The sequence below is a fragment of the Peromyscus leucopus genome, chromosome 8b, assembly GCF_004664715.2.
Source record: "Peromyscus leucopus breed LL Stock chromosome 8b, UCI_PerLeu_2.1, whole genome shotgun sequence".
Classification (NCBI taxonomy): Eukaryota; Metazoa; Chordata; class Mammalia; order Rodentia; family Cricetidae; genus Peromyscus; species Peromyscus leucopus.
The window spans coordinates 51,818,420-51,831,878 of NC_051086.1; the positions used below are offsets into that span (position 1 = coordinate 51,818,420).

General features: G+C 48.6%; 1 protein-coding gene, 1 long non-coding RNA gene and 1 pseudogene across 3 annotated transcripts; 2 read left to right on the top strand and 1 right to left on the bottom strand.

Annotated features, from left to right (window-relative positions):
* Positions 1-590: 590 nt before the first annotated feature.
* Positions 591-3,214, bottom strand: LOC119086936. Its single transcript, XR_005090345.1, has 3 exons — positions 3,160-3,214; positions 1,009-1,036; positions 591-927 (listed from the first exon to the last, which is right to left on the bottom strand). It is a non-coding gene; the product is annotated as an uncharacterized LOC119086936 (long non-coding RNA).
* Positions 3,212-6,399, top strand: Rpl26 (ribosomal protein L26). 2 transcript variants are annotated; one of them, XM_028869409.2, is made up of 4 exons: positions 3,212-3,301; positions 4,046-4,218; positions 5,085-5,225; positions 6,227-6,399. In XM_028869409.2, the coding sequence occupies exons 2-4, from the start codon at positions 4,051-4,053 to the stop codon at positions 6,353-6,355; spliced, it is 438 nt and encodes a 145-aa protein (XP_028725242.1). In that variant the 5' UTR covers positions 3,212-3,301; positions 4,046-4,050; the 3' UTR covers positions 6,356-6,399. The 2 variants fall into 2 exon arrangements, with proteins under 2 accessions (XP_028725242.1, XP_037056794.1); XM_037200899.1 differs by lacking the exon at positions 3,212-3,301 and adding an exon at positions 3,505-3,524.
* A 4,336-nt stretch (positions 6,400-10,735) lies between these two features.
* Positions 10,736-10,848, top strand: LOC114693261 (annotated as a pseudogene).
* The last annotated feature ends 2,611 nt before the right edge of the window (positions 10,849-13,459 follow it).

A 13,459-nucleotide genomic window follows, 5' to 3' on the forward strand; every position in this document is an offset into this window, starting at 1 on the left:
CCAGATTCAACTCCCAGCACCCACAAGGCTGCTCACAACCATCTAGAACTCCAGTCCCAGGGCATCTGATACCCTCTTCGGGTCTCCACAGGCACCAGGCATGCACATGTTGCATAAACATATATGTGCAGGCAAAACATATACACATAAAATAAATATTTAAAATTACAAATAACTTTAAAAAGAACACTTGAGACCTGCCAAAGCACTGGTCCTATGGATTAAGAGTGTCGGGTACTTGCTCTGTAGGGCTGTTTTGTCTGATTTAGACACACGACGTCTTCTCATAGCAGGTACCAAGAAGTACAAAAAAATGTTTCATCTTGCTGATGTTCCTAAATTCTTGTGGATTTCTTTGGGTCCCATCATTCAATGTGTTTGGTTTGTTTGGTTGGTTGGTTGGTTTGGTTTTTCGAGACAGGGCTTCTTTGTGTAGCCTTGGCTGTCCTGGAACTTGCTCTGGAGACCAGGTTAGCCTCCAACTCACAGAGATCCATCTGCCTCTGCCTCCCGAGTGCTGGGATTAAAGGCGTGCGCCACCACTGCTGATGCCGCCACTCCCCATCCTGGTTTCAGTGTGTTTGATTTGATTCCCCTTTTTTTTCCTTTTCCTTTATTTTCCTAAAATTGTATCACTTCAGCAACTATCTTGGGAAAGGTAGCTGCTTAAGGCATAGGAAGATAAAATTTGACAGATAAATAGATAGACCACAGAACTTACTCCCCCGGCTTAACTCTCCAGAAACAATGAAAAGGTGACCCCCAGAGACTTTCCTGCACCCTACCTCAGGTGAACTGACTGTTGCTGTATTTCCTACACACACTGCATCCCATCTTCTTCCTGGGACCATTGTATTATGTCTCTTTGATGCCTTGTGTCTCCTCCTGGGCAAAGTGCTCCTTCAGGGGAGGCTAGAGCTTACAGAACTGGGCACAGAATTTAGTAAATAGTGAGCGCTACATAAAAGATAAGAGCTACATAAAAAAGAAAATTTGTGTAATGCATACCTGCAGAATGAATATGGTGCCTTGGTGCCTAGAAAAACACGAAGAGTTCAATTGAGGTGTGAAATCTGGATAAAAATCCCTGCTTCAATGCATCTCAGCTTTACAAAGACCTGCTAGATCCTAGAGCATCAATGTAAAGGATCATTTTGGTCCAGGAAGGAGGATGAGAAGACAGAAGGTGGAACCAGGACACCAACAGGCACTGGCTGTGATAAGCAGACTATAAGACTATAACTGGGCTCCTGGCAATTTGCATCTCTGTGCGGATCACAGAGATCCGCCTGTCTCTGCCTCCTGAGTGCTGGGATTAAAGGCCTGCACCACCCAGCTCTTCCTGAAAGCAAGCTAGTGAGTCTGAAAAGGAGGAAGGGCAGGAGCTGAGGGCATTCCCTAAGACCCCAGAACTCCGGGCTTCTCTCTAAATGCCTCTTTCTTTAGCCACAGAACCTAGTTCCTGCAAAAAAATAAATAAATAAATAAAATAAAAAATAAAAAAAATCTATATGCCATCTGCTTCTCACCTCCTTGCCTCATCCTTTCCCTCAAGCTATCCCACTGCCTCATGGAGCTAATTTTAGCATTCTTCAAAACTCAGTCAGGGATCTCCGTGAGTTCGAGGCCAGCCTGGGCTACCAAGTGAGTTACAGGAAAGGTGCAGAGCTACACAGAGAAACCCTGTCTCCAAGAAAAAAAAAAAAAAACTCAGTCAGGGCTGGCCTCACCCAGGAAGTCTGCCTGACCCCAGAGCTAAGGGCAGCTGGCTCCAGTTTCCTGTGATCCTGAACTTGCTGCTTCCCATGTCTATCTACCTCTTGGATCATGACTTCCTGCAAGAACAAATCTGGAATTATCTTGTCACTCCGTGGCTCAAGGCTGGCCCATGAAGGGCACGCCATCAGCGTTTGTTGACTAGAATTGCTGGTTTTGTTCAGTTTTTTTCCTTTTCTTTCTTTTGTTTTGTTCTATTTTGTTTTGTTTTTGAGACAAGGTTTCTCTGTGTAGCCCTGACCATCCTGGAATTCACTTTGTAGGCCAGGTGGCCTCAAACTCAGAGACCCACCTGCCTCTGCCTCCCAAGTGCTGGGATTAAAGGTGTGCACCACCACCACCGCCCAGTTTTCAAATTTTCAATTACATATAAAATTGGGGCTCCTTCCTTTACAGAATATTTGATAGCACAACTATTTTAAAATCATGAAAATACATGACTCTACTTTGAACCCTCAAAGGTGTGGTTCTTCAACTTGACAGGAGGTTCCTACAAAAGAAGCCATATAGTTTCCAGGGTTGCCTGGGGAGTCAGCCTACCGGTTCTGCTGTAAATCATAGGCTCTTCCTCTCCTGGCTCTGTGGCTCAGTTACCTAATCTGTACACTGAGCACAATACACCCGCATCAGCATAAAGACGTTAGTAATGTAAAGGGCATAGAAGAGTGTGCCTAGCGTTCAGTAAGCTCCCTGTGTCTTATGAAATGTGTACCTCCTGTCAGTATGACACCCATATTATTCATTCAACAGAAACCGATGCCTCAGAATCCATCTGCAAGGAAGCGGACCCCCTTGCCCTGCCTCCACCCGATCTGGAACTGAGAGCAGGCGGAAGTGTTTTGTAGTTGCAGTTTTAAGGAGTACACTAGTCTGCACTGACAGCCCTCCCCGGGTCTGTTTCCTTAAGCGTGATCTGAACCAGCACCTTGGCATCATAAGCGAGCCAAGCTGTAGTTCTGACCATCCAGGCGGGGGACGATCGCAATCTCGGAGAAAGACCCAGAGCAGTCAGAACCTACCTAGATATGCGGAAAGAGGGCTGGAGCTAATTATAAGGACTAACTCCTTGGACAAGCCCACGCCTTTGGGAGGGTGAGTGTCAAGACACCTAGGGAACCGTCTGGCCAAGGTCCCAGAGCCCCTTGGCGGCTTAACTAGGACTTGCGCTTTCCCAGTTAGGGGGACGCCCGGCGCCCAGGAGTGTAAGGTTGGGGTCGCCCAGGTCAGCTATCTTCTCCATCTTCCCGGCCTACGAACCCTAAGCAGCCCTCTCCGAGCCCCGGGCACTTCCTTCTCCAGGGACTCAGCCGAGCACCCACACCTCCAAAAGATGACACCGGGGACCCCGCGCAGTTCCCCTCCGAGCCGCTAGGGGGCGCTGACCTTCCATTCCTAGTTTCCTCTTCTCGCTCGACCTCCTCTCCCTTCTCGTCCCGAGACTCTCGCGACATCTCCCGTCCACTTACGGAGCCGGAAGTCGGGGAGAGACCTCTTTCCTCCTGCGGCCATCGCTGCGTCGTCGCCGGTGAGTGTTTGGCGCGGTGCCGCGGGTCATCCGCCGCCATCCGCGCTTAGGCAGCGAGGCTCTCCGTCCCGGGGCCCCGAGACGGCCTTGCTGGCCCGACGTCAGCCAGGGAGCCATGCGGGATGAGCGCCGCCTGTGTCCTCGCCGGGGACCGCGGGGCTGGAGAGGGGCGGGGAGCAGACCCGTGGCCCGAAGGCCGCCGGGCCCGGTGGAGACGGAGTTGGTTAGTTGGTTAGTTAGTAGTCTCGAGCCAGCCGCTTGTTAGTCCGCTCGCCGCCTGGAAGGGTTTGCGGGTGCGCGATCGGCCCTGGTTCCCAGGCTCGAGTGGGGGAGCCCCGGTGTTGGTTCGCTTTGGGCGGGCGAAATGCGCTCACACTCGGGTCCGCACACGGGCAGGGAAAAGGCCGACCCCTCTTAAAAACTTGAGCTGTCTGCAAAGTTAAGTGGTCGGCGTGCTTTGCCCTAACGAAGAGGTTTTTAAAGCTCGACCCCCACGAGACGCCTGAGGTTTGAGACACCTGTGCCCCTAATGGCAGTGTCCGCGCTGAAAGGGGGAAAAAAAAACCCTTGTAAAGCCGAGATTCGGCGATGGCGAGGTATGATGGAGTAACCGAACGTGACATCTTCCAGTGGACGTTTTCTGTGTTGGAAGTGGAATTGCTGCTGCTTGGGGAACCAGTTGAGACTTGAGGCATTAACGGGTCTCTGGGTTTTTTGTTGTTATTGTTGTTGTTGTTGTTTTAGCCAAAATGAAGTTCAATCCCTTTGTGACTTCGGACCGAAGCAAGAACCGCAAACGGCATTTCAATGCACCTTCTCACATTCGGAGGAAGATCATGTCTTCCCCTCTTTCCAAAGAGCTGAGGCAGAAGTACAATGTTCGGTCTATGCCCATTCGAAAGGACGATGAAGTTCAGGTATGAATCCTTGGTTAGTGAGTTTTAGTAGAACTTTCCAATTATTGATCGGAGAAAAAAAAATCCCAACAATTCGTCCACTGTCTCTTCAGTGAGCAAATACAAGGCCACAAGAACGATTCCCTATCTTTCGTTTAATCGTGTCTGCATTTAGGTTTGGAAGAGTTGCTTTTTGGTCCCCACCTCAACTCTTACTGTAACTGTTCTGGCAGCTAATGTCTTAATCTATGTGAGGGGTTTCCGTTCTCCGGTAAATTGGAGAGTTGTTTGTGTGAAAATTTCTGTAGGTGTCATTTGCAGCTAGTACTCTTCAGGGGTTGATGCCCATTCAAATAAAATGACACAGTTTCCCAGACATGATCAGTATGGGCTGCAAACAGCCATGGGCCTCTGCCTTGTTATCAGACTTGCCAGTAGACCTTGGAAACAGTCTGGACTACTTGTGCAAAAAAGCCAGAGTGGACTCTTAACTTTCAACAGCCTGCCCTGGTGTGTTTTCAATCTTTCCAGACCAAAGGGGGTTAGGGTAGGAGATCTAGTTAATAGTGTTTACCTAGTATGTGCAATTCCTGGACTTGAGCCCTAATAACACCCCCCACTCCCAAAAAGGAAAATATGTGGATCTGTTAAAGGTTTAGCCAGGTGTGGTGGTGCACTCCTTTAATCCCAGCACTTGGGATGCAAAGGCAGGCGGATCTCTGTGAGTTCGAGGACAGCCTGGTCTACAGAGCGAGTTCCAGGACAGCTGGGGCTGTTACATAGAGAAACCCCATCTCAAAAGGGGGGGGTGAGCAGATGGGCTCAGATGCTCTGGTTACACCATGAAACTCTTGCTCTTTATCACGTATTTTTTAACTTGCATTCAGGTTGTCCGAGGACACTACAAAGGCCAGCAGATTGGCAAAGTGGTCCAAGTGTACAGGAAGAAATACGTCATCTACATTGAACGAGTGCAGCGAGAAAAGGCTAATGGCACCACCGTCCACGTGGGCATCCACCCCAGCAAGGTGGGTGTTTTGAGAGGAAACCGCAGCACTTGGTGTGCTTATTTATGGGGCTCCCTGGGGTGGCCCTGTGCTGGGTGTGCTAGAATGTGTCGTAAAGCAATGCTGTAGTTCTGAACTTTGGGGTTACTGAGACCAGCAGAATCAGTGTCCTTGAAGTCTGAGAAATGGGATGAGTAGAGCTTCAGCCTGATTGATGGTGCGCGTCCAGTGGAGCTGAGTGAGCAGTAGCCACTTTCTGACACCCTTACGGGGTGGGTTAGCCACCGGTGTTGGGCAGCAACCTAGAGCTGAGGTTGTAATCCCGCAAACTGGTTGTGTCTCAGCCAAAATAGAGCATCCCATAATAGATACTTGTCCTAGACTTCGTGTCATCTATCCCAGATTTGTGATTGGGATCTTTAATGTCTAGGTAATGAACACAGTGACCACCTAATACTGAGTGTTAGGGCTTAGGTGCGAAGATGTAATTAAGACCTTCGTGTCAGTATTAAAGTTGTGCCGCGGTTTCTTTTCCCTTCCCCACCACATAGTGCGCTGCACTGTCGGGACCCCATCACCTTTTTAGTTTCTTACATGTGTGTTTTTGCTCTGTGTATGTCCATTTACTGCATATATGCACATGGGTCTATTGATCATCTCTCCAGCCCAGCACATCACCTCTTGGGGAGGTATCTTTTATCAGCAAGAACATTCTTGTTTGAAGCAGACTCCAATCCTATTTGTTGCCTCCTACTGACTTGGTTTTCAGGGTTACAGACAGTGGCCATTCTGTCTTTTGTCCTTGGTGCGGTGTTGATACAGTGGGTCTTTTTGGCTTTTCTCACTCCAGTCTGGACTGGAGATAGAGGCTAGTGGTTCCAGCCCTGAACAGAGGTTCCAAAACTGATCACTTGCAGAATTTTCAAAAGGCATCCACCACCTAATTGGAATGGAAATGGGATGGGGCCTCTAGGTGGGCCTAGGTAATTGCTTAAAGCTTAGGGTGGTTTCTTTTCCTGCAGGTGGTTATCACCAGGCTAAAGCTGGACAAAGACCGCAAAAAGATCCTGGAAAGGAAAGCCAAGTCTCGGCAAGTTGGAAAGGAGAAGGGCAAATACAAGGAAGAAACGATTGAGAAGATGCAGGAGTAGGGGTGTGACCTCCACATTTTTCATTAAAGACTGCTTCAATAGTCCTGGTCTGTGTGGTGTTTTGAGAGGCGCCTTGTTGCCTGTGACTTATTCTGCTGTCAGTCTTTGGATCTGGAAAGGACAGCTACCCTCAGATGGCTTGACCCCAAACATTGCAACGTGAGGGTGTTTTGCCTTTGTATTTGTTAGTAGGCCTCAGCATCTTGGGGTGGGTTGTATCCTGAGGGGCTTATTAAGCAGGTTTACAGGGATGGCCAGTTGAGAACACTACCAGTGGGCTGGTGTCTGAATAAAGTACATTTTACTTTGGGGTAGGGACACACTTCATGGTGCGTGTGTGGTGGTCAGGCTTGGGGGTGGATACCACCTCTCACAGGCCTAAACTACTTAAAATTCACTGGGGGGGGGGTGTTAAAAAACAAGATTTACCCTTGTGGCTCTTGTCTGTGCATGTATGTGCACCACATGCCCCGGTGGTCAGAAGAGGGCATCAGATCCTCTTTAGCCAAATAGTGAGTGCCCAGAAGGGAACTTCCTCTGGAGGAGCAGCTGGCTCTAACCAGTAAACCTCCTGGCTTGGAAAAACACTCGGTGCAGTTGTGTCCCTGGATAGAAAGTCTAGCTTCAGACAGTGGCTGCTGGGACCTCACTACAGTGAGGATTTGATCCTTTTTCCCGCTTCAGTGCTGTTGGGTGGCCCAGCTAACCTGTGGGTTGCCATATGAAAACGTCTAGCAAACAGTGGGGTACATCAGAAATCCCAGCTGAGCTGGAGGCAAAAGGATTTTGAGGCCAGCCTGGGTCATACTAGCAAGATAAGTCCTCCTGCTCCCAAGTCACAGTTCTTGAGCTGGGTCTGGAGAGTGTGTTGGGCATGTTGAGGAATAGTGACTGGGACATGGAGTATACTGCTAAGAGTCCATGGCTGCAGCAGAGGTGGGCAGGGTCCAGCCGTGAGATGTCTGCATGTCCAACTCCCAAGTCCTACTTCACCTGCATTTGAAAGCTGGCAGCCTTGACCAGGCATAGTTGCCCACACCTTTAATCCCAGCACTGGGGAGGCAGTGGTAGGCAGGTCTCTTGAATTTGAGGACAGCAGAGAAACCCTGTCTTGAAAAACCAAAAGTAAATAAAGCTGGTAGCCTAGAACCCTGGGACAGATGGGTTAGCACAAGGAGATAGCCCAAACCCACTCTGGAAAAACAGGCTCCAGAGTGCAGTTGAGACCATACCTAAACCTCAGGAATAAGTTGGGTTTCTTTGCAGGATGCTGCGTTAAATGCTTTATCAAAACCTGGTTGTGAGGAATGCTAGCATTTCCCCACTTTGAAAGGGTCTCACTATGTGGCTCTGGCCGTCTTGGTACTCACTACTCAGGCTGGCCTCGAACTCAGAGATCTACCATGCCTTGTTGTGTTTACATTTTTGTAAGAAAACAAGCTCCAGTAGCTTCACCCTACCTAGTGAGCAGTGAAGTCAGGAAGGGAATTCTCAAGTGTAGACGTGGGTGCGCTGCATCATTACCAGATTCTTGTAAGCTATGCCCTTTGATCATGACTTGAACACCTTTGTACTCAGCACCGGAGCCATGAGGGGGTGCAGGTGGAGAGAGTCCTCAGCTTCAACCTGTAGGCTGTTGACATCTCAGCCAGCTGAGAGAATGTAAAACTGAGGGCTTCTGGAAGTGCTGCAGGCCCTTCAGTGAAGGAGAGGTGGTGGCAAGCTGGAGTCTTAGTGCTTCAGGAAGGTGGCTGACTTGGAAGCTCTGTGGAATGACATTCCAAGACATAGTCAAAGCCAAAAATGGGGAGGAGGGGGGAGTGGCTTGAGATCCAGTTCTTTGGGCGCCTACCCCACCAGCACAGATCACTCAGAAAAGCTGACTTACCAGGATATAAGAAAACATACTGAGGACTGGGCAATGGTGGTGCACACCATTTAATCCCAGCACTCGGGAGGTAGAGGCAGACAGATATCTGAGTTCAAGGCCAGCCTGGTCTACAGAGTGAGTCCCAGGACAGCCAGAGGTGTTGCATAGAGAAATTCTATATCAAAAAGAGAAAAACCACCTTAAGAAAACATACTTAAGCCCTGGGGCTGGGGCTCAGTTGTAAGTAAAGTGCTTGCACCATAAGCATTTGGACCCGACTTCAGGTCCCCAACACTTGTAAAAAGTTGGGCATGGGGACTAGAGAGATGGCTCAGCACTTAGGAACATTTCTTTGCAGAGGACCCAGCTTCAGTTCCCAGCATCACTTGACAGCTCACAACTGTCTGAACTCCAGTTTCTAAGGGTCCTGATGCCATCCTCTGGCCTCTGTGGGCACATAGTGCACTTATATGCATGCAGGCAAAATACTCATGTATAAAAATAAAAACTTAGAAACACAAAAAAACACATTGGCCGGGCAGTGGTGGCGCACGCCTTTAATCCCAGCACTTGGGAGGCAGAGGCAGGCGGATCTCTGTGAGTTCAAGGCCAGCCTGGGCTACAGAGCGAGATCCAGGAAAGGTGCAAAGCTACACAGAGAAACCCTGTCATTGGAGGCTGGGGAGTTGGCTCAGCAGTTACGAGCACATATACATATATACACTGCTCTTGCAGAGGACCTGAGTTCAGTCCCCAGCACCCATGTTCAGTAGCTCCCAACCTTTAACTCAAACTGTGTATTCTCATAGTGATCTGCAGGAAGAATTGTGTGGTCTGCTTGAAATATTTAAACGTAGGTCAGAACTGACTGGATCTTGGCTTGAGTCTGCCTCTCATGTACACCTCAAGAACAAAATCATGTTGTATTCTTGGCACAGGTCAGTGCATTCCAGGAAGTGATTGATCATCATGGAAACAACAGGTCTCTGGAGCAAAACAAGAGTTGGCATGAGGTCACTGCTCCAGCAGAGAAGAGCAGAGTAAAACCTAGTGTGGGTCACAATTCAGAGTCAGGTTGACTGTGATCCAGGCAAAGAATCTCTGTACTGCTGCATTCTCAAGGCCTAGAAGAAAGTAGCTCATGGAAGGTTTTTGGAGAGCTAGATGAATAAATGATCCTGCAAGCCAAGTATGCTGGCACAGGCCTTTAATCCCAGCACTCGGGAGGCAGAGGCAGACAGATATCTGAGTTCAAGGCCAGCCTGGTCTACAGAGTGAATTTCAGGACAGCCAGGGCCACACACAGAAACCCTGTATCAAAATAAAATAATAAATGATTGTGCAGAGATGTGCACAGGGGAGAAAGACGGATTTACAGCCTTTTATTCTCCATATCTGTCTTCCAGATATTCCAGGGCCCACTAGAAACTATTCTGATTGTCCTTCATGCTGGGTCCCTCCTCTTGGGGGGCAATAACAGCCTACCTCAAAGAGAAGTAAGTTCACACATATGAAGGGACTTTACCCACCAACAGTGGCAGATCTTACCTTCTATGAAAAGCTGGAGACTTCTACCTCCCAAGTGCTGGGATTAAAGGTGTGCACCCACCACCACCACCACCACCACCACCACCACCACCACCACCACCACCACCACCACCACCACCACCACCGGGCCTTTACCATTACTTTTTAAAAGATTCATTTTCTGTGTAGGGATGTTTGGTCTGTATGTGTATGTGTGTGTGTGTGTGTGTGTGTGTGTGTGTGTGTGTGTGTGTGCACCATACATGCCTGGTGCCCGTGGAGGCCAAAGGAGGTTATCAGATCCTCTAGAACTGAAGTTGAAGATGGTTGTGGATGTGAGGCAGCATGAACTCTTAACTGCTGAGCAATCTCTCCAGCCCCTGCTGTTACCTTTTGGATGAGCCAAGGCTATTGCGTATGAAGGGAAGCTGCATTATTTTTAGATAGGAAAGGACATCATTTCCCTGCTTGTTTTAGGGTCCAAAGTCTAGTTCTGTCCCGGGCCAGTAGGTCACATTCCAGTCTCCTTCCAAGACATTGTCCTTTGTAATAATCTAGCAGGGTGTAGGAGGCCCGGCTTACTGAGACTGTTCCATCCCCTCCCTCGGGCTGACCATCTACCTCCTGGCTGCTTCACCGCCCTGGTGACCCAGCCACCACCTGTGCTGGTGGGCGAGGGGCGCGGTGGGCCGCAGCACCGCTTTCTTTCCCAGGAGGTTTGCAGTTGCAGGCATCTCTTTCCTTGGCTTCATGCTGGCAGTGCAGAGGGGAAGTGGATTCTCCTAACAGCCTTCGCCATGTTATCGTATCTCAGTGTCAGGATTGAGATCACCCACTGGCGCACCATAGGCTGTGCTCAGCTAGGAATATATTTTATCCTCATGTTTTGGTTTTCAAAAAAAATGTGCTGTCGTGCCAGGCATGGTGGTGAACACCTGGCATCCAGGAGGCGTGAGGATCACATGGATTCCAATTACTTGAAAGTTTCAAAAGACTGAGAGAGAGCACACATACTACAGTTGGAATGATCCAGAAGAGACCAGTGTGGTCCCTGTGCAAGGATGACACATACATTCGTGAAGCATTCTATAGTTGTTCATTCTAATTTTTTTTTTTCCCCGAGACAGGGTTTCTCTGTGTAGCTTTGTGCCTTTCCTGAAACTCACTTGGTAGTCCAGGCTGGACTCGAACTCACAGAGATCCTCCTGCCTCTGCCTCCCGAGTGCTGGGATTAAAGGCCTGTGCCACCACCGCCCGGCCTAATCTTTTAAGACTTACGATATGAGTGTTTGGTCTATATGTAATATGTGCACAGTGAGTGCCTGGTGCCCAAGGAGAAGAGGGCACTGGACCCCCTGGAACTGGAGCTTACAGATGGTTGTGAGCTGCCATGTGGGTGCTGAACCCTGGTCCTCTCCAAGAGCATCTAACGCTCTTAACTACTGTGTCACCTCTCCAGCTCCCATTCGTCCCTACAAGTGTCCCTTTTTTTTTTTTTTTTTTTTTTTTTTTTTTTTTTTTTTTTAAGATTTATTATGTATGCAGTGTTCTGTTGCATGCATGTCTACGCACCAGAAGAGGGCACCAGATCTCATTACAGGTGGTTGTGAGCCACCATGTGGTTGCTGGGAATTGAACTCAGGACTTCTGGAAGAGCTGTCAGTGCTCTTAACCTCTGAGCCATCTCTCCAGCCCCCCAAGTGTCCCTTTTTTTATATCAGTGGGATTAGGACCATCCTAAAGGACTTTATCTTGTAATCATCTTCAAAGATTTCCCTAGTGATTTTTTTACACTATTTGTGTGGAAGGGCGCGCACACTTGCTGTGATGTGTGTGCATGTAGGGAGGTCAGAAGACAATTGTGGGAGTTGGTTCTCTCATTCTATCTTACTTTTCTTCTGCTGTGAGGAGACACCATGACCAAGACAACTTATAAAAAAAATGAAGCTGTTAGTTGGGAGCTTGCTTACAGTTCCAGAGGGTGAGTCCATGACCATCATGGCAGGGAGCATGGCGGCAGGCATGGTGCTGAGTAGTAGCTGAGAGCTTACATCTTTTTTTTTTTGTTTTTTTTTTTTTTTTTTTTTTTTTTTTTTTTTTGGTTTTGGTTTTGGTTTTTTCGAGACAGGGTTTCTCTGTGTAGCTTTGCGCCTTTCCTGGAACTCACTTGGTAGCCCAGGCTGGCCTCAAACTCACAGAGATCAGCCTGCCTCTGCCTCCCGAGTGCTGGGATTAAAGGCGTGTGCCACCACCGCCCGGCTGAGAGTTTACATCTTACCCACAGGCACAAGGCAGAGAGAAAGCTGACTGGGATGGTGTGGGTTTTTAGAACTTCAAAAGGTTGGATTCATGGGTACTAGGAGGTTAGGATTTCAGCATCGTTTGAGGGATAGTTTCAGAACCACTGAGAATGCTGGGTGGTGGTGGGATTTAAGAGCAGTTAGAAGGCAACAGTTGTTTAGAAGTGCTGGGGGACTCAGAACAATCCCTCAGCCCAAATAACACTCTAAAAGGCAGACCTTTTGTCCTATCAGAAAACAGGTCGGATCTACCCCAGGTACACACATTCACGAGAGTCTCGGTTCTGTACATGGGAAACAAGCGGCTTCAGAGGCACAGCTCCCAAATACCTGGGCAAGCAGACTCTTTGGGCTAGTTTCACTGTGGAAGGCGGTGTCTCTCCACGTGTGCACAAGGAGAGGGTTGCCATACCTTTCCTGTTCACTATGGGACTTTGTTCACTATGAGGATTTGCATGTTTAATCTTTATAGAACTTAATTTGACTATGAAAAAATGCAAAGTGGGCTGAGGAAGGAAGATTTGGGGTTTTTTTTTTTTTTTTTTTTTTTTTTTTTTTTTTTTGCTTTGTTTTGTTTTTCAAGACAGGGTTTCTCTGTAGCTTTGGAGCCTGTCCTGGAACTCACTTTGTAGACCAGGCTGACCTCGAACTCATAGAGATCCGCCTGGCTCTGCCTCCCGAGTGCTGGAAATAAAGGCGTGCGCCACCGCCGCCTGGCTGATTTTTGTTTTTTAATGATGGGGTAAGGAACCTGTGACATTTTTCCTAAGCTTACGCTCTGACTCAATTAAAGCAGGTAGATAACCTTGAATAAGTCCTGTCTTCTTCTGTAAAAGGCATGATACTTGCTCCAAGTCTCAGGGCTATGATGGGAGGACAGTAAGTTTGGAAAGGGGCTGGGAGATGTCAACTTCCTCCTCGTGACCAGCAAAACCATGGTAACATCTTACTTCTCAACAGGAAAAGTAGCAAAGAAAGGAGCCAGGACAGAAAGTGAGCTAGAGTGGCATTCAGAGCCCTTATGCCACCGTCCTGCCTGTTCACATGCCCAGCCACTTACTAGGTCATAGGCTGACCCTTCAGGGTTGACTACACTGCCTTATTGCTCCTAAGAGAAGGGCACAGGGCTCTCCTGCCCCCAGAGTTAAGGAATGCTCGGGAAAGAACTGGGCTTGCCTTTCAGTCAACTGCTAGGCACAGGATGTGTGTTATTTTCCAGCAGGGGGTCCCAGCCCTTGGGTAAATGTTTCATGTACTATAAAGAGGGCAGGCAAGATGACTTAACAGGTAAAGGTGCTCGCTGTAAGCCTGACAACCTGAGCTCCATGCCAGAGACTCACTCAAATGTAAGCGGGAGCAGACTGCACAACATTGTCCTCTGACCTCCACACACATGCTGAGACATGC

Bases quoted from the DNA above. Each gene is read 5' to 3' on its own strand.
- Rpl26 (XM_028869409.2), top strand. From the start codon at position 4,051: ATGAAGTTCAATCCCTTTGTGACTTCGGACCGAAGCAAGAACCGCAAA. The intron at 4,219-5,084 runs GTATGAATCCTT...ACTTGCATTCAG, and splicing joins GAAAGGACGATGAAGTTCAG to GTTGTCCGAGGACACTACAA. The intron at 5,226-6,226 runs GTGGGTGTTTTG...CTTTTCCTGCAG, and splicing joins TGGGCATCCACCCCAGCAAG to GTGGTTATCACCAGGCTAAA.